Genomic DNA, 25,559 nt, shown 5'->3' on the forward strand with positions numbered 1-25,559 from the left:
CAATCTTCGAAAAATTTTTGACAAAGCGTCTGTAATAGGCGCAAAGTCCTAAAAATCGTCTGACGGCCTTTTTGTCCGTCGGCGTAGGAAATTTTTCTACGGCTGCAATCTTCTCAGGGTCAGGGCGGATGCCTTCAGAGCTAACTACATGGCCGAGGAAAAGCAGTTCATGAAAGCCGAAATGACACTTTTGTGGCTTTATCGTCAGCCCTGCTGAACTAATAGCTTTGAGCACAGTCCGTAGCCGTTCCACATGCTGATCGAAGGTGGTCGAAAAAATCACGACATCATCGAGATAAACAAGACAGGACTGCCATTTTAACCCGGATAGCACAGTGTCCATCATCCGCTGAAACGTGGCAGGTGCGGAGCAGAGGCCGAACGGAAGTACCTTAAACTCGTACAGTCCATCTGGGGTGACGAATGCTGTTTTTTCCCGATCTCTTTCGTCCACCTCTATCTGCCAGTATCCACTCTTGAGGTCCAGAGAGGAGAAGAATTTCGCATCTCGTACTCTGTCAAGGGTGTCGTCGATCCTTGGAAGCGGATAGACGTCCCGCTTCGTGACGGCGTTCAACTTCCGGTAGTCTACGCAGAAGCGTAAAGTGTGGTCCTTCTTCTTTACTAGCACCACAGGCGAAGCCCATGGGCTGGCCGACGGTTGAATTACGTCGTCTCTAAGCATTTATTCAACCTGGTTTCTGATTACCTCTCTCTCTTTTGGTGATACTCGGTAGGGATGCTGGCAAATGGGCCTCACAGATTCCTGGATTATGATGCGGTGTTTGGCGATCGATGTTCTCTGGACTTTCGATGACGTTGAGAAACACGAGGCAAATTCTCGTACAAGGTTCTCGATTTGCTGCTTCTGGTTCGATGATAGTACTGTCTCGATGTGGATGGATGCGAGTATGGAGTCTATGCTGTCATAGTTGAGTCGTGCAGCCTCAGAAGAACTGAAATCCGTACTCTGAACGTAATCGTTCAGGCGACCAATGACAGTTCCCTTCGCAAAATGTTGCACTTCATTTCCGAAATTAGTCAGAAAGACATTTGCGCACCCATCACGCAGCCGGACAATACCTCTTGCCATACAGATCCCCTTTTCGAGTAAGAGCGTGGTGTTGCTCTCTGCCATTCCTTCATAGTCGCTGAATACGTTGTTTCTGACCACGACAGCGATGCTGGATCTCGGAGGTACCGTTACGTCGTCGTCTACAATCTGGAGCGCATCGAATCGTTCTTCACACTCAAATGTCGCGATGGCATGCTTCGTTGAGAAGGACACACACGTTTCCTGCAAGTTTATCACTGCACCGTTCGCCTGCAAAAAGTCCATTCCTATAATCACATCTCTTGAGCATTCTGACAGAACCATGAAACTGGCGACGTAAGTGAAACCACGTATTCCGATTCTAGCTGTGCACCTGCCGGCCGGGTCGATAAGGTGTCCTCCTGCGGTTCGTACTTGTGGCCCTGTCCATGGAGTCAGCACTTTCTTCAGTTTTCTAGCAAGTCCTCTACTCATGACTGAATGGTCTGCACCTGTTTCTACCAGAGCAGTAGTTTCGCAGCCGTCTATAAGCACTAACAAATCGGAAGCGACGTTACTGTTTCCGCTCGTATTCTCGTGTCCTTCGTAATATTTCGGAATTAGCGCTGGAGGTTCTGTTCTTGCGTCGGCAGCGGCCTCACCTCCACAGGTCGCCGATTCTAGTTTTCCCGAAGCGGGCTTTGGGAACGTCGCTTTGGAGTTGGAGGATGGACGTGGGCTCGGCGATCGATACCTCAGTGGCGCTGTTGACCGTGGTTGATGCTGTTGTGAGGAGCAAGGACCTTGGCGCGTTGAGAGGTACTCCTCGATTTCAAACGGGCGTTCTCCGTTCCTTGGGCAAGGAGCGTTTACGGGAAATCCTCGAAGCCCCGCTCGGCGGTATTCGCACATCCGGTAAAGATGACCAGCTTCGCCGCAGTGATAGCAAAGAGGGATTCGATCAGGAGTGCGCCATATGTCAGCCTTCCGGAATCTTGTCTCAGGCACGGGTGGCGTGAACCGAGGTATGGGCAAGTGGGTGGTTGCCTGGACGAAGGTACGTACAGGGGTTCCTCTGACTGCCTCGGCGTACGAGATTACTGGCTGCACCGGTAACGACGCCTGAGGCTGTGCTTGTGGCTGCTGTTCACGGACTGCCTGTCTTACTTCCTCGCGAACCACTTCCACCAACGACGCGACCGTTGCCGAGCTGCTGTTGAACTGTTGCCTCTGGAGCTTTTCTCGAACCACAGATCGAACGAGCTCTCGTAACACGTCGATGCTATTCCCGAAGACTGCTGACCCTGCTTCTACAGATGAGACGTTCACATCTCGGTTGTATTGCCTAGCTCGCTGTTGGAGGGTCCTTTCCACCGCTGTCGCCTCGGAACGGAATTCGGCAACGGTTCTCGGAGGGCTTCGTACCAAACCAGCAAAAATCTCCTGCTTCACACCGCGCATCAGATGCCGAAGCTTCTTGTCCTCGCTCATACTCGGATCGGCACGGCGAAACAAGCGGGACATGTCTTCGACATACATCGCCACGCTCTCGTTGTTTCGCTGATTCCTTGCTTGCAAAGCAGCTTCAGCTCTTTCCCTGCGGTCTGTGCTCGGGTACGTAGCCAGTAGCTCTCGTCGGAAGTCGTCCCATGACCGAAGGGCACCTTCATGGTTTTCGAACCACGTTCGTGCGCTGTCCTGCAATGCGAAATAAACGCGGCGGAGCTTGCGGTCCTCGGTCCATCCATTGTAGTCAGCGACGCGCTCAAAGCCCTCCAGCCAGTCCTCGGCGTCTTCATGGGGGTCGCCATGGAAAGGCTCGGGCGTCCGCGGCTGGTCAACAACGACGTGTGTTGCGGCAAACTGGGATGTCATTTCCGTACTGCCACCGGAGACAGCTGGAGCTACTCTAGGCTCTGGTGGCAGGGGAAATTCGGGCGGCTCACCACGTAGACGACGGCTGGTGCGCTGGTGGACAGGCGTGAGCTCGGTGGGTTCGAGTCGTCGTGCTTCCGGACTGCTTCCTCTAACGTGAACAGGGCTTGAGATCATTACCCAGCACCTCCACCAGAACTGTAACTCACAATTCAGGCAGTATGCGAATAACTATTTATTGAGGGGCTAACTTGTGCCCGAAAAGTAAAATGAAAGATGCTCACAACCTTTTTCGCAGGAGACCCAAAAAAAGAATCAATCTCCGAGAGGTCCTCGAGCGGCGCGTCACTTCTTCTTCATCGCATCACGCGCTGTGAAGTCGCGTGTCATCACGGCCTTTTCTTGTTTTAGCATCGGGCCGCTGTTTTCTCGGAGGGCGCACAAACCTGCGCGCTTAGTTTGAACACGTCTCTCTTGCGTCAATATCACTTCCTTTTACACTCGGTAAACAAGCGCCGCGAATCTCAAGAACGAAAGCCATCCGAAGCAGATCCGAAGCAGATCCGAAGCCTGTACTTCCCATCATTCCCATGGTGGTTGAAACGCCGCCGAAGGAGCCCGCATAGACACTAGTGCCAGATTCCCCTCTAGGTATTATAGTAAGAAACTGAGTGGATACAAGAAACTACTGCAATGATTGTATCCAATACGATACTTTCCAATTGTACCTTAAAATACTTTGATACATTCGCAAATTTACTATATATATCTATATAATGTAGGAGCACCTATGCACAAAAATGTTGGCTTGAAAATTTATTACCTGCGAACAACATTGTTTTATTTTAATGAAAAAAAAAAGTTTTGTATTTCTTGTTCAAAGTATATTAGTTTCATTCCGAAACAACTTATTGGGGTTCCTTTAGCTGCTTAACATGACAGCTCTTTCTACACTTCTCTAATAGTGGTTTTCGCTTGTCAATTTTGTAACTGATGGGAGTCGCTGCTCCGCTTCCGACCAGCTAGCAGGTTGCCATCTAATTACACGAACTTCAATAAGAAGCCTCCGCCTGATGATGCCAGTAACGGTGTAGAGTTTTACAGTGTCCATGAACGTATTACCGTCTACGCAATATTGGATCACTGGACAGGTGTACAGCAGCAACAGTGCTGGCAGTGAGATTTTTTGTCAAGCATCATGTATATGTAGAGGACATAAAACTGCAACGACTTTTCACATTCTGCTTATCTGCTGCCGTAAAGCGTTTGTTAGAGACATACTCATGTGCAATCTTTCTTCTACGTGTGAACATCTGCAGGCCAGAAACATCTCAGACGTACGGGCTGAACAGCTCGGCAAAAAAAGGGTCGTCACTTCTATGAAGATATTGTAGCGTGTGCAGTACCCACACCTAAAACAATTTTATGTGCAGTAATGCCATCTCTCATATCTAATCTCATTGGTGATTAATCATTTTCTTTATCCAGCTGGTGATAGCTGCTTTCGGTCTCTTAATCAAGGAGAGCAACTTTCCAAAGACAAGTGGAGATGTTCTTTCTGATGGAGACAGACAGGGGGGCCAGGTTTGCCCCATACCTTGACTCAGTCAGACCTGTCTCGTCATTGTGCAGGCAACGCAAGTTTTTGACGATCATGGTGATGTTGCATTCCAAGAACTTCCCATCGATATCACTGAAGAAGAGCCAGGGGCAGGATATTGCGAGAAGTATGTCATCACTTCATTTTTGCATCCATTGCAAAGCTAGTTTTTTTTCTTAACTTGGCCAAGAACCCTACATACTTCTATGGATGGAGATCACTTGACAGGCTGTTGTGTTTAGCCCAACTGCCTCTGGGGCTAGAGATGCTTGCCAAACAGCAACACAGCTCCGACACGTATGCTCCCTAATGCCTCCGACGGGCACTTGCCAGATTACGGCCTCCAAGACCTGGCAACACATTTAGGAAGCCATGAGTCGGCAACATTCACAATGCAGGAAAATAAGGCTCTGTTGTATGGCTTCTGATTTCAAAGGTGCACTTGCAATTCAACTATTTGACCACAGGTGCCCACTCTAGCTTTAGCCTCAGTCTACTTTTGTGGCAGAAGTGACACTATTATACTGAATTCGCAGATACCATGCTTTGTTATATTGGTGTAAAAATACACAGTGTTTTGTGGTAATGAATGTGCAAAAGTTTATTACTTTGTTATATTGGGAATATCATTGTACTGAAGTTCATTACATGGAGGTTTAACTACAATACCCACAGCTTTGTGAGAAATTTTACAGCAGAATTTGAGAACTGGAGGCCCAAAAACAAAAATGTAGATCTCTCAGCACAACTTGGAAATGTCTACACATTGCTCTTGATACATCGGCTTTTGACCTCAGCGTGGATAAAGAACAAAAGATCCAGTGACTGAACTTGTTTAGTATCCTCACTTGTACAGATAACGACACAATGGGGTGCGACACTTCACAAACACTCGGCTTGCTGTCATGTAGCAATCATTCGATGTCGCCCTCTGGCTCCACCACTGACACAATTGTACTGCACCTATTCAAGGTGCACATTGCATGGTGCATACTGACCGGTACATGGGCCATAGTAATGGTAGCGCTCTGCCATCTGCTTGAAAATCACCTCCCACACAGCTTGGACGTGGTGTTCCACAAGCATGCATGTGCTTGTGGGACACCACAAGATCGAAAAAAGAAAGGAAGTGGTGTTGTACATTGCGGCCACCGTGGCTGCGGCCAACCCACCCTCGAAGCGACTGCAAAACTGTTGCTGCAGTAGGAGCAAGAGCACCAAACACCTGCCCAAAATTCTGCTATTTCCCCCAGCGCAGAGGGATAGTTTGTCCTGTCCGTCTTCCTTAGAGGTGCGGGTGGATCGCGCCCACTCACTAATCCATGAAGTTGTTATCACGTGATCCGCCAGTCCCCGCTTCTCCCCCAAGGATTTCTCCCTCGTGTGAATACTTCCTATAGAGCGCACCACAGAATACTATTCGGAAAAGAGCTAGTAGAGTGCTTTTCATATGCCATTTTGAAATATGTCAGGGCCCCCACATGTGCAGCGTGAATGAAGCGGGACGACATGGAGCAAACGCAATGGCATTCTGAATTTTGTGGTAGGGTATAGACTTGCTGGAGTCGTAAGCAACTTTAGAGTACTTAAAGGGACACTAAAGTTAAAAACAGTTTTTCTTATATTAGTTAACAGTTATGGAAGTGACTTTTTGATTTCTGGAGCAGATCATGGAGCAGAAAAAAATGGTGCTGTGGAGCTACCATAAGTGTTTTCGGAGCATAAAAAATGCTTGTTTGGAGCAGCTATTGGTGCCTTTGGAGCAGATGGCAAAATATTCCAAACGACTCCTAGAGCTTAAAGCTTAATTTAGGTATCTCATAAATATTAATATTTATTATTAAACATTGCACATACAATAATCACTTCAAATTGCAAGCGACGAGTAATTAAGCAAATGGATAGTCATTGAACACAAAGTAAAATGAGCAACATATATTTAAAATACCAGTACTTGTGGCAGAAATGATATAAAAGCGATAAAGCTGAACCCCAATTTACAAAAGTAGCCACAATCACATGTAACTATTGCCAAACAGCAGTTTATAATCAGTACGAGCTCAATACGTTATTTTCATATTTTGCCAAAATACTGAGCATTGAAAATTTTAAAAATAAAATAAGCTAAACGAGCTATACACTGAAACTGCCAGTTTTTGTGGCATAAATGAGGTCAAAGCTGACAATGTGGTAAATGTAATCAATAGAGACCGGATTTTAGGCAAATGCCTATTTTGTTCCTTGTGCTCTTATCGCCCCACTTTGATATATGAGCATAAATTAGAGTCCAAGAAGGGCTTTTATAGTGTTTTTATAGTGCCTATGCATGCCTATTTTTGGCGTTTGTGACTGAACGCCTATAAGTACCTATAGATGCCTATGTTCAAAATCGGGGCCTATACACTCCGTTCACTGCGACTGGCGCGCCACCGCGCGGCCGTCAGAGAAGGCAGACGTTGAGAGCCCGAGCAGAAGTGAACGCTTTCCCGCGCCTGCTAGCACGCAGTTGTAGGTGTTCTGTGACGCAGTCATGAACTGCTGCGTTGTCGGTTGTACCAACAGGTACACGTCGTGCCCTGCGGTAACGACGTTTCACCGTTCCTCAACTCGTCCGTGCTTTATTGGGCAGCGGCAAGTGGATCACGGCTGTGCGACGAAAAAAGTTAGCTTGGTTCCCGCTCTCTCTGCCGTCTCGCGTTCTGCGGTTTTGTTTTTTTTGTGCCGCTAGCATCAGTACATTTCAGCCATGACGGAACAAACTGGGAGCCCTCTCGGCACGCGAAGATATGCAGTGCACATTTCGTTGGGGGTGTGCCGTCGAAGGATGTGTCGTCCCCATCGTACGTGCCAACGATATTTCCTCACGAGTATCGTAAGCGGTCCGTGCTTGCCGAAGATAAGTTGATAGCCAACTCTCGTGTCGTCGTAATGTTTCTTCTACGCCCCGTGCTTTACGTTCGCGCTGTTCCTGCAGATATGATTTTAGTGCTGGCGGAAGCGCAGCTGTTCAAGTCTCTATGGGCTAACTGGGAGTCGATCCCCTTCCGCCGAGATGTTGAGGGACAAAAATGTCAGGTGGGCGCGGGTCTTCGGAAAGATCCTAGGATTGAAGCAGAAAGACTACGGCTGGTGTAGCCCTACGGCACTCGGAAGCTTCGAGAGGTCGTGGTCCCGAAAACGTTAAAATGGATAAAAAAAACAGTGGTAAACACAGGACACAGTGAGAGGAAACGACGGGACACTCACTGTGTCCTGTGTTTACCGCTGGCTTTTTATCGATTTTGACAATGTACCAACTAGCCCAGTCCAACGCATTTTTGGTACCGAAATATTTGCGCACCTCTGCGCTAGAGCGTAGCTTGGGTTACACCAGAGTTTGCGCAAATTATAAAAGCATAGTGAGCTCGCGGAGACGAGAGAGCCAAGAGCGCAAGCACTTTAAGTGGTTGATACTTGTAGTAAACAGGTGACCCTGTAATCATTCGGCGTTAATGAAATGAACAAAGTGTGCAGCATGTAGACAAATGCGCACACGGAACTAAAATCGAGGCTGTTTATTTTCATCTTAGATCTGGCCGTCGTTGCAGTTTTCTGCGAACGCTGTTGCGACGGAAGCGCAATGTTTGTTTTGGAAAGAAGCATAAACAACGAAAGAGGTTGTAGCGAATGAGGGAGACTGATGGTGGCCGAAGTGACCGTGCCGTCGTCGGCGCCACATCACTTGAAGCGAAAGACAAAGCGGGGCCGATCGTAACACGTTTATTTCTCGCCCGCACTTCAAGCTCTTGGCACAAGCCGCGCGAGCGGCGAGGTAGAAGCGATGATGATGAGCAATGATGATGCTGCAATAAGCTCGTTGCTACGCGCGACAATTTCAAGTAAAATACTCGGTGGCTGCGAATCGACATGACACGAAGCCACCAACAAATGACCACACCGCCCGGCCACTCGCCGAAGTTTCTACGGCGAGTGGCCGTGGATAATTCTAAATGTTCTGAGCATTTTGCAAGTACACGGGTAGTGGGCATGCACCAATAATATTCTAAGCATGAAAGAATGACAGCTTACCTCGATAGCTATGGAGTAAGCCTCTTGTGTGACACACGCCTGATGCACGCATTTAGCCGTCAGTACTGACAACGCCGTAGCAAAGCGTTCACTCACGTCAAAAACATGGCCACTCTCGTGCAGGCTTTCCCCTTTTTTAATGGTGGCATCGCGGAAGAACGATCCCACTACGATATCTTTAAATCCAGCTCGAAGCACTAACGTGCCAGCCACGGGCGCTTGTGCTGCCATAGCTGTCAAAGCAATTAAGCACTGTTGTCTGCTAAGGCTCTCAACGTTGCACGCTCGCCGCACCGCAAGTGGCGCTGCGTGCGTCTTTCAAGGCGCCCTCTATAGGTCCCGAACGGAGTGTATATGAAGCCTCAAGTTTTGCCTTCGAGTGCAGTGTAAGACCGTTATTCATGTTACCACGCAACACTGACTGTTCGTAACTCTATGGGGTTTAACATAGTCTTCTAGTTGAGCCAACCCCCGGAAAACAACCGCTATAAGCAGCAGTGAAATGGGACGGGCCGGCTACGTCGCCGCGCTGACAAAGCACGAGCGGTTGGCGACAAGAGAGCGCAGAGAGCCGCCAAGGGAAAGGAGAGCGAAACACTAAAGAAGAAAAATGTGATCTATTTAATTTTAAAGTGTTCACCACAAGAGAAGAAATTGGCTCTACGTGATTCGACAAGGCCAGTAGGAGGCATCCCTCCCTTCTGGTCTTTTAGCAGTCTGGCTATCAGCTCCTGCGCTGCCCTTCTCAGTCATGTCGACAAGAAGTACACCCAGGAGTGTGTTGATTCAACAGTGGACACTTCCATCTCTATGCTAGAGAATAAACCGAGAAACCATGTTCTGCAAACTGTGTGGGACAAAGGACAATTGCCCGGATATATGTTCCATTGTCGGCGCATTTGTGCCATCAAACATTTCTTGATTTCCTGTTGTAGACACAGGTCACTCACGTCTTCGTTTGAAATTATTTGTGTTTATGTAAATATTTATTGTGCCTATATTCACAATTTTGAAGGCCTAAAATGTTGTTATGCCTGCCTATTTTTGGTGCCTAAAACGCGCTTTTTTATTGCCTAAACATCCGGCCTGTAGTAATCAGTCCCACATCAAAGTCATCACAGCAGTAGTTAGTAATCAGTAGGATATTGAACTAATCTAGCCCACATTAAACCAAAATAGTCCGTTTGTCAGGTACAATTATACAGCTAAAACAGATATACTGACAATGCCAGTACGTGTAGCATTGTCAATATACTAGTACACAGCTAGTATACAAGCTGCATACTAGATGATAGTACACAGCTTGTTTTGTTTTTGTTTAGGCTTGCTCAATGGTCACATGGTTATAGTTCACTGTTTTCAGTTTCCCAGCGCCATTTTGGAGCAGGTTCGGAGCAGTTTCTGACAAATATTACACTTTGGAGCAGCATTTCTCTTTTGGAGCAGTGTGGAGCAATTGGAGAAGCACTTCCATCACTGAGTTAATTTTTCTTTCGCAATACCAAAATCACCACACTTGCCACGCGAAGACACTTGATAAGCGAAAAAATGTGGAAGAAGTCAACGCGGGTGGCGACACCACCTTGAAGTTCCCACGTCAATCGTTGTGAAGTCAGATTTTGACGGCATCTACTAGGACCTACGTAATTGTTTATCGCCAAAAATGAAGTACATTGTCCTCTGATGAGGCCGGACACTTAAAGGAATAGTACTGAACGAAAATCAGAAAAAATGACGAAAACATCGAAATTCTACTTGGAAGATGCAACTTTTCTGATAAACAGAGTTTATATCGCACATTTTTGAACAGTTGGTTGTACTTTTGGAGGATTGTCAGCACACGACAACTAGCACGCTAGCGCGAGCCGTGACACCACTTGTCCCTGCAGCAGATGAAGGGTGCACGTATTCCTGTCCTGCTACTTCCCTTTCTCCATCGCTCCTTTATATCCCACTCTCCTCTTTCCACAAAGGCGCCATTGTTCACTGCCATTCATAGTGATTCTAGGAACCGTAGTGGGGGCTGAAGGCGTTGAGAGATGCAGGCAACGGCTGGCATTGTTGGCACACCCATCTCTGGCGACGTTAAGGTCACCTCCTCTAGTTCATGGCGTGGCCACTAGACGTAGCAGTTTGTGAAAAGGTATTACATTCATTACTTTCCGCCAGTTTCTGTCTAAAATGAAGGTTGTGTTTACAGATTTCAGCACTCAATATTTCAGTTTGGCTCAAAACCTCGGCAGCAAAAATTTTGCTCAGTATCCATCTTACATACCAAGTGTCAGGAAATTTCAGTGAGCCAATGTGCCAAAAAGTAAAACAAGAACACTTTAAAATCTGTGACATCACAGACATACATGTACAGTTTCAGTGCAATATTTAAAACTGAAACTTTTACCCTGATGTTTTTTCCAATTAATAAATCTATAACAATGAAATTAATACCAGTGACCTTCAATTTACACGTCCCGGACGGCATTAGTTTTTCTCAGGACCATCCAGAAGCTCCGCCCACTGGTTAGGGACCACTCTGATGCAAGTTCGTTTTTTGCATAGCTGGCAGTCCGTGGACAGCCCGGGACTGCCCGAACGATTTCTTTCTGGCAGATGACGCAGTGCGTCATGCGTGCTGCCATCTTAAAGGTACACAAAGGCAAATAACAATTTATGTCAGAGTGAAAGCTCAATGTATGACGTCTAAAACGGCAATATTATCAACAGCAGTGCCCTACTTACCGAGAAATTAAGCTAAATGTATCACACGATGAGCACTACGAGCGGCACGTTTTGAAAATGATCCCGATGACGTATGAGAGTCTGCCTACAATTAATCACTAGTAATCAAACTAGCAGCAATAAAAAAAGAACCTTCCGTGTATCAAGAGACGTAATAAAGTGCTGTTTGTTAGTTTCTGTTTGATTCATGGAAAAAAGAACCTCTTTGGTGTTGCCATGGGGAACGGCGCGCATGGTTCAAAGGTTCCATTTTCGCCGAACTGCGCTTCACCGGGTGCCCTGCTTTGCTCATGCGGTCGCGTCTCAGTGGCAGTTTTGGTATCGCGTACTGCCGCGCGTGTTTTGCGTGCTCGTGAAAGTTGCTCCGACAGAAAGTTCGACAAAATGCTGCATGCATGTGATGTTGCCGGATGCTCGAATGGCGCACGCCGCCACGTAGTAAAGGCGGGCAACATTGGGCACGGCAGCAGTGACGTGTGAAAGACTGATTTCAGGCGGGTCATTTGAAGTGCGCTAACGCGATGCGGAGCACTAAATTTGTGCTTTTATTTCAAAATAAGCACTTCCTTGGCACAAAAGTAGCATTACGAGGTTTCTGGACCATTATTTCAACAATCAACGTCGACTTAATATTTGCCTTTAATGTCCCTTTAAGCTGGACATGGGAAATTTTCAACATGCTCTGGCTCTCTCTGCTTTTCTGTCCGCTTCTCCGAATTTCACATTCTTTGCGCACCCAATTCTACATGTCGTCGGCGCTGTGAGCCGCGTCAAGCATGTGCGTATTTCTGAAGGTTGGGGAAATGCACGGTGCTCGCCAGAAAAAACAGTGATGCAATGCCCATGCACGTCTTCAATGCGCGCATGCTCCAGTAGTTTACTTATGGTAAGTTGCGCCACAACGGAAACAGGAATCATTCACGATCTAACTGCCGTTGGGGTCGGGATTGGGTCGGCGTTGTTGTCGGTGTTGTTGCAGCCATAGACTGAGCAGATGGTGGGGCAGACGCCATAGTGGACGCAGTCAGCATTTAACACGCACAGTGCGCAGACGGCCGGAGGCTGCTCCGGACTTCTGGATCATGTGTAAATGGCGCCATGTGACAAAGTTACCTATGAGCCAAGGCATCCATGGGCCGCCGACAACTGGTACGGGACTTGGTAAATCGAAGACACTCAGTAGTCTTCAGAGTGTAAATTATTAGTACAAATGGATTCATTGTTTCACTGTAGTGTCCCTCCTTTAAAGCGACTGACAACTGGCTAGAATGTGCGATTAGATCCTGATGGAGACGAAAAGACAGTGAATTACAGTGACAGGTTCAAGCATCCTTTCCGCAATCTGAGTAAGAAGCTGGATTATGGAGTCGATCACTTTGCTGTGCGTAGCCACGTAGTCTGATGTTTTCATGCACACCATAATTAGTGCTCAAAATTAGTGTATGTATATTATTATCCATCCCCACTCTATTCTGTGCTGCTTAGGAGTTGCATGCTGAGAAGCAGCGCTGCCTTTGCGGCAACTAGTGGAACACGTCGAGCTGTGGCGCATGCGCAACAAACCACTGCGCACAAATATGAACTGCTCTCGCGCTCACCTCCCACTGTTAGCAGCATGTGCATCTGATGTCTGTATACGGCTTCACAGTTGCCGCAGAATGAAAAATTTTTATAATAAATGTTTTGCGACATTTTCTGCATTATCATTCCGTGATTAGACATTGACCCATAAGCATTCCGCTACGCTAGAAAAAAAACAGGTAGCATAAAAATTGGTTGTCAGTCCCTTTTACAACGACATATATATATATATATATATATATATATATATATATATATCACACACGCACACATACACACGAAGGGGTGCTGAAAAAAAAATATGGCAGATCTCACGCACTGTGGGAATCGATGTAATGCGAAGCAGCCGGCAAAGAGCTGCTACATGGCCTTGTTCGTTTTTGAGGCAAGTGAAGTCATTCATGCCATGGCATCTAGTTCACTATATATCATATGTTTGCCATGCATGCATGCATGCATGTCCAATCCGGTATATACGATGCTAATGAAACATGTATTCTGGAATATACGATGCATAACCTGCAGGGTGTCTACCAATTAAATTTTTTCAAATTCCCTGACTTTTCCAGGTTTTCCATGACCATTTCAAGCAAATTCCATGACCGGTACGTCTGCTTGGAAGAAACTGCGCATTGGAAACAAACTCTTGAGTGGTAAAAACAAATTATGAGGTGCTATTATAAAATGAAGACCATGCTGCTTTATTGCATTCTCTTGGTTGAAAGCATCTTTTACAATGAATAAAATATTAAAAGACACAATAATTGTCCCTCGACAAACAGAAAAGCTTGTTTATTTGCATCGGCAATGCCGTCACTGTTTCAAAGATTCAATCTCGTGCTGCAGCATGGAGACCTGAAGCTGTGCGTCTTCCATCAGCTTTTGCTTCCTTGATTCAAGCTCTTTCACAAGAGCCGCAGTCCTCTTCTTTTTCCTTTCAGCATCCAAAACGTCCAACCGTTCCTTCTTTTTCCTCTCCAAGTCTTCTTTCCATTTGACGTTGGCACGACGAACCATGTCTATCATCTTGTCTGTTACGTCAACTTCTGCAACACCACCTGCTGCAGACACCTCATCGTACACTAACCTTTGTGCTATAAGTGACTCCTCCTTCATATTTTCCACATGACATTCCTTGTTCACCGAAAATCCCCGCTCCACGGAAGAATTTCCATGTGAAAGGCACAGCACAATCTTCACAAACAGGAGTAGCTCTTCATTAGAACTTGCAGAGTTCCACCCACAGCTTCTCCAAGTGCTCTCTTGCGCGATCAAATTTTTGCAAACACACTTGTGCAGCGCTGTTCGAGCACACTTGTACATATGATCTACTTGCTCTCTCTCCTTGTAGGCCTGTAAGGCGCCCGTGTTCTATAAGTACTTCCAAGTGCAACGTTCAGCTGCTTCTGGCCAGCTTCCACAGAAGTGGCACAAACTGCTGGGTTTAAGCAACTGGGCCCCCTTGTCAGCTTGTATTTCAGAGGTGATCTTTCGATTATCTTTTCTGAACAGGCTTTAATAAATAAGATGCATTCTTTTTTGACACTTACCACCGCAGTGTGAGATGGTTTAGTGATCTTTCGCAACTCACTTCTGGCGGCAAGGCCTATGTCAAAGGCAGCTATACCAATGATGTTGTTTGGGTTCTCCAGATCAATTTTCATCAGTTTTGAAAATGTGCCTGCAGCATCCAGCTTTTCCTTTAACACGATTCGTCCCAGCAGTGACCGCAACAGGCCGTCCAGTGCTGTTGCAAGAAAAGGCAGCATCGGCTTCTCTGTCTGAAACTGAGCCAAAAATGACTCCAATTCTTCTGATACTGAAAGCATAAAGGCCAGCTTTACTGGCAGCATCTCGTCTTTCACAGCCATCTCGACATGAGCATAGCTGCCACACGTTGGAGGTTTCTTTTCTTTCTTCACGTGCTCAACACATCTGACCACATTCGGGAGGACTTGCAGTGCCCTAGCAAGAGCCTTGCCATTTTCCAGCCAGCGCACTGAGCAAAACTTTAGCGGAAACAGTGTGCTCCCTGTGAAATTGACATAGTCGGCTCGGTGGGCAGGGACCTTCTTGAATAAATTGTGTATGCTTCTAAGAAACACTACTGTGTTCCACTTTGTTACATTGTGGCCTGTTTTAAATGCACCACTCACGTGCAGTCCGCAGCTTCCAATGTCCACAATATTCTAATTTCCATCAGATGCAGAAAGCTCTTCCTTCAATGACTTCAACAACTTCAAATTGACATTTGGACCATCCATCGAAAGTTGAAGTATTTTTGCCGGCTCAATGTTCTCGGTGGCCTTTTTGAAAGCGGCAGCTAAATCCTCTGCGCAAGTGTGTCCTAAAAAACAGGACGTCAGGTAGCGGGTTTTGACAACGCCGTCAGCTGGGTCCCAAAACCTGATCAAAACATTCATTTGCTCTTTCTGAGCAATTTTGTTCAGGAACTCGTCAAAAGCCACGACCACGTGTGGGACACCATGCAGCTTTGATAGCAGCCCGTTTCGGAAGTACGGGGCTATACCGTAACAAATTGTATAGCCAGTTTTGTCCTTAACAAGTTGCATCTTCTTCGCGACGTCGCACGTGGGGAACATGATAGGAAAAAGCGCCGCTGACGCTGCTGCTGAACGAAACGATCCATGGGTCGCTATAGTGTTTAGACACCAAACAACTTCTGCTTTCGTGACACATTTCTTGACTCGAAACCCATTTAAGGATGCCTTCCCTTCAGGCGCGATGGCCACTGGTTTAGCAGGCACGCTTTGAGCACTCTTGCTTGGCACAGCCGATACACATTCACTCGTAGCAGTCACGGAACACGGCAAGTTGGGTCCAGCACCAAAAAACGCGCGGATGTTTGTCTGGGAAGCACTTTGCACCACGCTCACAGCAGCTAGGTATTTCTTGCTCAAAGCGTGACTGGAGACTGCAGCGATGCCCATATTGCTAAGCGTGAAAGTCTTCTGGCATGCTGCACACTGAGCCTTACTTGTGTCGTTCGGCACTGCTCTAATCCATGAGGCGTGCTCGGATATTTCCGCGTTCACCCAATCAGGGTTAAATGAACACTTCTTCGCAAAAGGCATAGCAACTCACTGCATGCTCACTGCATCGCAAGAAGAATGGCAATATGGCTGCAGCGCAGGCAGCTTGAGATGTGGATTGGATTGGATCCGGTCCGACCTAGATTACCATATTTACTCTACTACTGTTTTTGTATCCCAGTCCAATTTACGCCCCTGTAAACTACACTTTTCAGTAAAAAATAATAACTACAAGTCGCATATTCTGTGCACCTTGCCCTCTGCTGATGGCACTTCTAGCCTAACCAGAAGGCCGTCAAGCCGAGCCGGATCGCGGCCAAGACAAACATGCACAATTTTTAAGCGAGTAACGTTGTACTCTGAAAGTAGAAGCACCAGCTATGCACTTTTTTTTGTACTATGCTCCTGCTTAGTTGTTCTGTGTGGTTTAAGGAGCGATTTTTTAAGCTTTGATCAATGGTAATGAATATATTCGTGACGATCTGGAAGACTACAGTCAGTTTCCATGACCTGGCCAGATTTTTCAGAAATTCCCTGACTTTTACCTGACTTTTCCAGATGTGTTCAAATTCCCCGACTTTTCCAGGTTTTCCAGGTTGGTAGACACCCTGAACCTGTCATTTATATTAATCATGCACTCGTGTGATGCCATACAAATTTTGGTATATATCCTGTTAACAAAACAGCCGGAAGCGCACTATAAGCATGGCATGTAAATCATGTCGTACATGACATGCGTGTCATGGTTTTCGTGTTGCCACCTCTCATTTATGTTCGTCATACAGCCGCGTCGCGCAGTACCAGTTGGTGTATATCAAGTGCGCGAAACAGCAGCGATTGGACAATGAGCGTGGCATGTAAATCATGCCGTAAATTATACGCATATCATGATTTTCAAGCTACCACCTGTCATTTATGTTTGCCATACAGTCACGTCGCGCAATACCAAATTTGGTGTATATCAAGCGAGCTAAACGGCCACGAGTACGCCATGAGCGTGGTATGTAAATCATGTCGTACATGACTTGCATGTCATGATTTTCATGTTACCACCTCTTATTTACGATCATCATGCTGTCGTGTTGTGCAATACCTATTTTGGTGTATACCACGCGAGCGAAACGGCAGCGATCGGACTATGAGCGTGGCATGTAAATCATGCCGTAAATTATATGCATATCATGATTTTCAAGTTACCACCACTGATTTAGGTTCATCATACAGTATCGTTGCACAAAACCAATTTTTGATGTATAGACGATTTTCCGCGGCTGGTTTGTTCAATCAAAACTAGATGGCGCCACCATACCGTGGCCATCCCCCTACCGTGGCAGTCTCCATGGCCATCCCCCTGCCACGGCCTTTGGCAGCGCTGCTCAATATGTTTCCATCCGCGTCGCGTTGTCTGCTCGGCGTTCCCATAGCGTCTGCGCGCACGCGAGTAAAAGCAAGCAGACGGCAGCGCCAGAAAAGTAAACATGGCGGCACCTGTGGATGCAGTTTCCTTCCGCCTCGAATTTATCACGTAATCGTCCTGCGCTGTGTGGCCCGTAAGTTCAATACCCACGCATTTATTTGCTTTATATTCGCGTCCTGAAACTTAGAGAGTAATGTACTCATCGGTATTTTGCAGTGTTTCCAAGATTCATGCTCATATTGTCGGAGACAAGGCTTAGCAGGCGCGGCTAAATAAACACAGCTGATCGCAATAATAAAGACAAAGCATACCCGACACTTTTTCTCCAGCGTGAGCTGACACAAAGCGATGGCCGATTTTGCCACTTATTTATTGCTGTGAGGACAGTGGGCGAGTAGAAAGCGCGAGTTCGGATTGAAGCGGGCTGTCGCGTCTGCATGGGTGCTGCCATGTTGGCTTGTAACCCCAGCTACTGGCGGTTGCTAATACAACAATTAAAGGCATACACAATAAATACAAAGTAGATTAAACATATCGCTTATCGTTGTGGCGTGGTACATACCAAACAAATGTAAATGTCTCAACGTTTTCAACTTTGAGGCGATTACATGTAGAACTATGTTTTGCTGCGCAAGCATGTGACTTGCTTACACCCTGCTGCAACCAGCTCGTATGGTACGGTCATGGAGGAAGGAAAACTCAGGAGAGGCCCTATCGTACCCCAATGCATTGCGAAAAGTGTGGCGGAAGTGACGTCAGATTTATGGGGCAAACAAACCGGTATGGGGCAAACAAAACAGCAGACGCCCCGCGGCGTGCTCTCCGCGGTGGTTCGCTTCTGCTCAGATTTGTAGTCCCGGCGTAAACTTAGCGCGTATTGTGCGGTTCGCACGTAGTAAAACGTTGCAAGCAGACGCTTACCAGGCTGTTCGTGCGTGGCAGGCCCGAGCACTGCGTGCTGAAATTCTTCGTGGAGCGTTTTTGTGCAACAGTACAGAAAGTACCGGTACGTGCCGTAATCAAAAACACTCAGCCCCTCCATCACCGTATGCGACCTCACCTAGCAGTGACCTACACGTTCTGCTGGACGTTAGATCTTTCTTTTCCTTTCTCGTAGCCCGATTTCCCGATCTATTGCCCGATTAGCGGTTCTTTCTCGTGTATATGGAATGAGCGCAGGAGCTATTCGGCGCAACGCCAACCTATAGTCTTCACATCGAAAGAGGACACCGCTGTATTGTATAGGCGATCGTGCACGTAAAGTTTGTAATTCCAGTGCGCACACAACACAAGCACGCAGCGAGCGCACACCGAACAATACATACATCACGTAGTCCGATAATAACAATTGTTTATTGCCCTTTCGTTGAACGACACAGCCTCTAAAACGTACGATGCCTTCAGCGCATGTTATGTACGGCGCGTCAGACGCCACAAACAAAAGTTCACATGAGTTCTGAGTTGATAGAATGAGTAACAGGCAACAGAGCGCACATCCGAGAGCTTCGCACACAAATACCATGCCTTAGTGATCAGCAATGAAGCGAACGTATACGTACACATGAAAAGTGACACCCGGTACTGTCCGCAGCAACGTTACTAGAACTAGTAACGTTGGTCCGCAGTGCACGCGATTTGCACCGGGTATACGCAACAGCTGGCTTTCCTAAAGAACACACACAACACAAAGAGCAGCATGCGTGAATCGACTACACCGCTTGCACGGCGAAAAACAAACAAACAAAAAAAAGGCTGCAAAGTTTCGCGATGCGCGCATGCGCTTGCAAACGTCCCGACGGAAATCGCGAAATGTTTCGCTACGCCTTCGCTAGGAGGCGATGCGGGTGTTTGCGATGTGGAGGCTTCACGAATGTGACGTCAGGGCCTCTCCTTAGTATTCCTTCCTCCATGGGTACGGTCACGGCCGCTTTGCTGGGCCACTGCGTTGGCTGGGGCAAATGGCTGGGGGAAGGCCAGTTACGATCACATGATCAAACATGGCAGCGCCCGTGCGCCGCTGCGGAAAATCGTCTACATCAAGCGAGCCAAATGGCTGCGAGGGCACCATGAGCGTGGCATGATTTTTCCGTTACCACCACTGATTTACGTTAATCACACAGTATTGTCGCGCAATACCAATTTTTGGTGTATATCAAGGGAGCGAAACGGCAGCAATCGAACAATGAACGTGGTATGTAAATCATGTCGTACATGACTTGCATGTCATGATTTTCACGTTACCATATTAAAACTTGTTGTTGGGCTAGTTGGTAACTCGTCATATTGTAAGAAAGAAAATTAGCGCAATTGATAATTTCCACAAGGCACTCGCAGAATCACACACGCACACACTCAAGACACACACACCACACACAGCGCTTTGTGTGGTGTGTGTGCGTGTGATTCTGTGAGTGCTTTGTGGAAATTATAAATTGCGCTAAGTTTCTTTCTTACAATGTCACGTTACCACCTCTGATTTACGTTCATCACACAGTATCGTCGCACAATATAAATTTTGGTGTATACGAAGCGAATCAAATGGCCGCGAGGGCACCATGAGCGTGGCATTTAAATCATGTCGTACATGACATGCATGTCATGATTTTCATGTTACCATGTGTCCGATATGTTTGTCACACACAAATGTCTCGTCTTCTCAGTTTTGGTATGTATCCATTTATTTAAACAACCGCGAGCGGCCCGGGACATTGTAATGTAAATCATGCTGTACATGACACGCGTGTCATGATTTGCACTTTGGGACCTGTCATTATGTTTGTCATACACTCTCGTCACGCCATACCAATTTTGGTATATATCAAATTAACAAGACGGCCGCAAGAGCCCCAAGACCGTGGCATGTAAATCATGCTGTTCATGACATGCATGTCATGATTTTCATGTTATGACCTGTCATTTATGTTCGTAATACGGTCATATTGTGTCGTACCAATTTTGGTATGCATCCCATTAACGAAACGGCCAGGAGAACACAAAGTCGTAGGCGCCTAGATAGATAGACAGACAGACAACAGACAGAGAGATAGACAGATAGATAGATAGATAGATAGATAGATAGATAGATAGATACGCTCAAAGTAGCATAGGTTCGCTAAGAAATGCTTCGCATTTAAAATTCCTGGCTTTGCTACCTCACCTTTAAAAGTGAAACGAATTTGGTACCATACAAGAGCCTGATATCTCGTTAAAGGGGAGCTGAAGCACTTTAAAAAGAAAATGACTTTGGAGTGTGTAATCATAGTTTGATCCCTGCTGAATTCGAAAACCGATGTAGGAGTTCACAGAAGTGAACGAAAATAGCATTTCTCGGCAAAGAACAGCGGCTGCAGCCGCAGGGCTTCTTTAGCTGCTGAGCGAACGCGGTGGCATCATCTTCGGTGCGCCGTGTCAACGGCAACATCAGCACTGTTAAAGCATGGCCTTTGCGATCAGTTCCACAAACGTGCGCAGCCAGAACTAGTCACTGAGGCCACGGTTGAAGACAGGGCAGTGCTGCGTGGCTCCACCAAAGCTACCGACGATGAGGGTTCCGGTTCGTTTCCACGCCCACACTTTCAGCGCGTTCGTGTAGGCGGAGTATGGCGAACTTATATTTCGCGTATTTTAAAGCTCCTGCTGCCACAAGAGCGGAAAAAATTACGCCATTGTCGACAATAATGTTGGTTCTTGTTAACAAAGTTTTTCCGAATTCTAAAACCACTTCAGCTTCCCTTTATGCAATGGTGGAAACGTGAGATGTGCCCGACTTTCAGAACTACTTAATTTTTAGGTGGAACTTAAGATGGCAGAGCCACAAGCAAGTTTCTCCCCTGTGGAGCTATGAGGTGTCACGAAATTTTAGTTTCTTCAGGGAAAGTCTGCAAAGGACATTCACGCTGACATGTCACAAACATTGGAGGAAACGTTTTGTTCCTACAGCACAGTGAAAATCTGCGTGTCCCACTTTAAGACAGGGCATTTTACCAGTGAAGATCAACCCTGCAGTGGCTGCTGCACTACATTGACAGATCCGGCAACAAGCGATGCAGTCCACAAGCTAATTCTTGAGGACAGGCGAATATCCACCAAAAGAATAGCCCAGTTACTGGACATTTTCCAGGAGCCTGTTGGGTTGATTACCACTAACATTTTACACATGCGTAAGCTTTCTGCAAAGTGGATGTCAAAATGTTTGAAGACTGAACGGAAAGAGGCACAACCTAAGGCATCAAGAGCTGTTTTGGCCCATTTCAATGACACAAGGACTTTTTGGAAATGACCGAGGATGAAGCCTCGGCTCCACATTTATGACCCCGAAACCAACGAACAGTCAAAGGAACGGCACCACAGTAGGTCCTCACGACTGAAAAAATTCCGCACTCAGAAATCGGCCAAAACAGTCATGGTGTCTATTTTCTGGGACAAAGATTGTGTTCTTTTGGCGGAATACCTGCCACAGGGCTTCAGTATAACTGGAGAGTACTATGTCAGCCTCCTTGAGCAGTTGAGGGAGGCAATAGAGAGGACACGCCAGGGAAAGTTGACGAAAGGAATCCTTTTGCTGCACAACAATGCACCTTCGCACACGTCCAAGCTTGTGGCGGCCAAACTTCAGACACTAGGGTTTCCAATTGGTCCACCCTATTCACCTGACCTGGCACCTTCGGACTACCATCTGTTCCCTATTTTAAAGAAACACCTGAAGGGTTGCCACTTTAATGACATTGGTGACGTCAGACATGCTGCTGATAGCTAGTTTGACAGCCAATCGCAAGATATTTTTTGTTAAAGGGACCAGAGAAGCTGAAGCAATGACACAACAAATGCAAGGGGGAATAAATGTAGTTTGAAAACTCTGACTCTATCCTTTCCAGCACCCCCTTACGTGTGTGTATATAATGTCCTTGGTATAGGCAACTTTCAGACAAAGGTCGAGTAATGTGGCTTGGCGAGGTGCTGGGCTGCTAAAGTCTCTTTGTTGAGAAAACATCAAAGCTGTTGAAAATTATGAGAGGGGCTTCATGCATATTGGGAGGTGTCTGCATATGTTGACGCGGACATCATGTTGATTCTTTTCAATGGCTGCTCCCTGTTTTGTATGAAACACCCCCTACATTCCAAAATTCAATGGCACTTGAAGAATTTATTTAGAAAACCATATCATAACATGCAAAGCATAATTGACTCAGAGCAGAAACTACCTTGACTGGTCTGTCAGTCCAGTCAGAGTAGGAGGGGCATCAAAAACTAAATACTCACTTAATTCAAATAAAAGCTTGAAAAATAAGCAACTACAGCTACAAAAGGTTTACACGGACTTGCCTGTATTACGAATAATGTAATCCAGCACCACTAGCCGCTCGAACTGGAACTGGAAAATGCGCTGGAGGTCAGGGGGTAGCGGTTCCGATTCAAACTTCCGCAGCCAGTAGTCAGCATCTTGGTAGCCTTCCACATACAGTTGGAAAGATCCCACCTGTAACAACCGGAACATCTCAGGTCACCACCTCTGAAATTCAGTAACACACACCAACCTTGGGAGGCAAACCAATGCGATGAAAATGTCGACCAACTTTCGGGAACCGTTCTGTGACGTTCTTTTTGGTTCGAGCCTTGGTACGGTCCAGAGCCGAGTAATTGAACGTTTCACTAACCAACTTGACCACCTGTGTGACAAAAGGGTCATCAGTGAACGAAGGTTACCGAGCTAGGTGCACTCACCTTTGTCTTAGGTACAATGTTCAGTTGCAATTTTTGATCTACTAGCGACGCTCCTGCCTCGGACAAGTAGCCTTGATTGGGCACCAGACAACTCCTTCCAAAGCAGCACGGGCAACACAGCTTGTGCATCCATTTCGTCCACTTGGGATTCAGCCTGCCGTACGGTTCTTCATCCTTTGGTTTGTACACGGCGATTTTCTGCAAAGACGACGGTTGGCTGGCTCGGTAAAGAAAGCCGGGCTACACCAAGTGGGAAGGCGTCACGAACTCGCAATATACGTTTTTTTTTCCTGCCAAAACAGCATCACACGAAGCACTCTTCCAAGACGCTTGCACCTCGCGACTCAACGCGCGACAGGCGCAAGCCGGATGACAGTAGCATCACCCAGGGCAAAACGCCAACGGCAGGCCCATCGGGTCAACAGTCCGCACAATAAACATCTCTACATCGGGACCTCACATCATCTGTAGGCAGCGGCTTAGGCTTACCGTTCGTTCACAGTTCTTGACAAAGTAGCTTCCGCTTGATCCCTGGTAAATTCGCTCTGGATAAATGCCCGTCTCAATGGCTGTGATGGCCTCCCGGACGACGTTAGCGAACTGCGGGTCGTCCGGGAAGGTCTCTGCCGTGGTCCCCAGATCAGGCTCCATTCGACGAAGAAGAGGCTGACTCTCTCGCGTACGCGATGCGTTGCTCGATGTCCCGACTGAAAACGTTACGTCAGGCAGGTTTTGCTCGTCGCTGTCTTGATATAAACCCAGCTCATCACCAGCATTGATGGCGCGTAATTTTCCCTGTTCGCTGGTCATTGACTTAAAAAAAAAGGAAAAGAAACGGGTCGCGCCAGGCCCGCTACTTGAACCATAGAGCAGCAGCAGCAGCCGACTACGCCGACTAGCGTCAACATCACGTGACCCAGCTCCGCTCCTCCGCCCCTCCAAGCAACAGGTGTTGCATTCAAGCTTCCCCAATGCCTCCTTGACTAGGCGCCCGCCCCTCAGTTCCCCAGAAATCCGTGAGGCGGCGCTCGTTGCCTGACCGTTGCCTGACCGTTGCCTGACCCGCTGTTATTCATGCTGTACATGGCGAGGATGGAAAAAGCGCTAGAAGGTAGCAACATTGGATTTAATTTGTCACACAAACAGGTCGGAGCGATGGTTGAGCAGAAGCTTCCAGGTCTATTTTATGCTGATGATATTGTCTTATTTGCGGACAGTCAAGATGATATACAGCGACTGGCAGATATATGCGGAAGGGAGTGTGAGGCTCTAGGACTAGGATTTAGTGCAACAAAATGTGGATTGATGGTATTCAATGATCACGGAGACCATACGGTATTAATACAGGGCCAAAAAATACCGAGGGTAAGCGAGTACAAGTACCTCGGAGTATGGGTAAATGAGGGGGATAGATATATGGAGGTACAAGAGAAAGCATCGGTAGCAAAGGGAAAGAGGAATGCTGCAATTATGAAGCACAGAGCTTTATGGGGATACAATAGGTACGAGGTGCTTCGAGGGCTGTGGAAGGGTGTGATGGTTCCGGGGCTTACATTTGGGAACTCAGTGGTGTGCATGAAGTCAGAGGTGCAATCAGGAATGGATGTAAATCAAAGGACGGTGGGCCGCCTCGCGTTGGGCGCTCACGGGAAGACGACAAATGAGGCGGTAAAGGGTGATATGGGATGGACAGGCTTTGAAGTGAGGGAAGCGCAGAGCAAAATGAGATTCGAGGAGAGGCTGAGGAAAATGAAGGAGAGTAGATGGGCAGAGAAGGTTTTCAGGTATTTGTATAGAAAAAGCGTGGACACGCAGTGGAGAAAAAGAACTAGGAGGCTCACCAGTAAATATACGGCTGGCAGTGCGGGCGATATGGCAACAAGGAGCATTAAGCGGAAGGTCAGAGAGGCGGAGAGGACTTATTGGATGACAGCGATGGAAAAGAAGCCGGCTCTGAGTAACTACCGAAAAGGAAAAAACGAAATAAGGAGGGAAAGGTTTTATGATAATTCAAGGGGAAGCGCTTTACTGTTTGAAGCAAGGTCGGGCTGCCTTAGAACGCGTAGTTATAAGCGAGATTTAGTAACGAAGAAGAACAATGTACATGCTGCGGGGGAACTAAGGAAACGATGGAACATGTACTGATTGAATGTGGCGATATTCACCCAGGTATACGTGTGGGCACGAGTCTACATGAAGCCTTGGGTTTTAGGGACAACAATGGAAAGCTGAACACGTCCGCGATAGAAATAAGTAAGAGACGGTTAGAGTATTGGTGGCAGAAAAGTAGAGATAAAGAACAAAAATAAATAATGGCGGAAAAATAAGGTCATTCTGCCTTAAGAGGCAGAGAGATGGACCGTGAATTTATATTTTTTGGTATAATAACATAGATTTAATCAATGTAGATAAGGTATTAGGCCAACATGAAACAAGGAAGCTTTTTTTTTCTTCGAGCCTGGTGGCAGACATGTC

At 46.9% G+C, this 25,559-nt stretch overlaps 2 protein-coding genes across 2 annotated transcripts in view; both read right to left on the reverse strand.

Moving 5' to 3' along the window:
- LOC119379427 (phosphatidylinositol 4-kinase type 2-beta) overlaps positions 1 to 23,985 on the reverse strand; it is a 212,051-nt gene extending 188,066 nt beyond the window's left edge. The window contains exons 1-4 of the mRNA XM_037648740.2: positions 23,574 to 23,985; positions 23,085 to 23,282; positions 22,898 to 23,029; positions 22,686 to 22,839 (exon numbers count right to left, since the gene is read on the reverse strand). Coding sequence (XP_037504668.1) covers positions 22,686 to 22,839; positions 22,898 to 23,029; positions 23,085 to 23,282; positions 23,574 to 23,894 — 805 coding nt within the window. The 5' untranslated portion in view covers positions 23,895 to 23,985. The remainder of the gene's footprint in view (positions 1 to 22,685; positions 22,840 to 22,897; positions 23,030 to 23,084; positions 23,283 to 23,573) is intronic.
- On the reverse strand, positions 15,070 to 16,343 carry LOC125756916 (uncharacterized). The gene has a single exon (XM_049411978.1). It carries the CDS (start codon positions 15,986 to 15,988, stop codon positions 15,083 to 15,085), a length of 906 nt encoding a protein of 301 aa, XP_049267935.1. The 5' UTR covers positions 15,989 to 16,343; the 3' UTR covers positions 15,070 to 15,082.
- Positions 23,986 to 25,559: the final 1,574 nt, after the last annotated feature.

This window comes from Rhipicephalus sanguineus, chromosome 1, assembly GCF_013339695.2.
Source record: "Rhipicephalus sanguineus isolate Rsan-2018 chromosome 1, BIME_Rsan_1.4, whole genome shotgun sequence".
Lineage (NCBI taxonomy): Eukaryota > Metazoa > Arthropoda > Arachnida > Ixodida > Ixodidae > Rhipicephalus > Rhipicephalus sanguineus.

Excerpts from the sequence above, each read along its gene's own strand:
- LOC125756916 (XM_049411978.1), bottom strand. The coding sequence starts at position 15,988 with ATGCCTTTTGCGAAGAAGTGTTCATTTAACCCTGATTGGGTGAACGCG.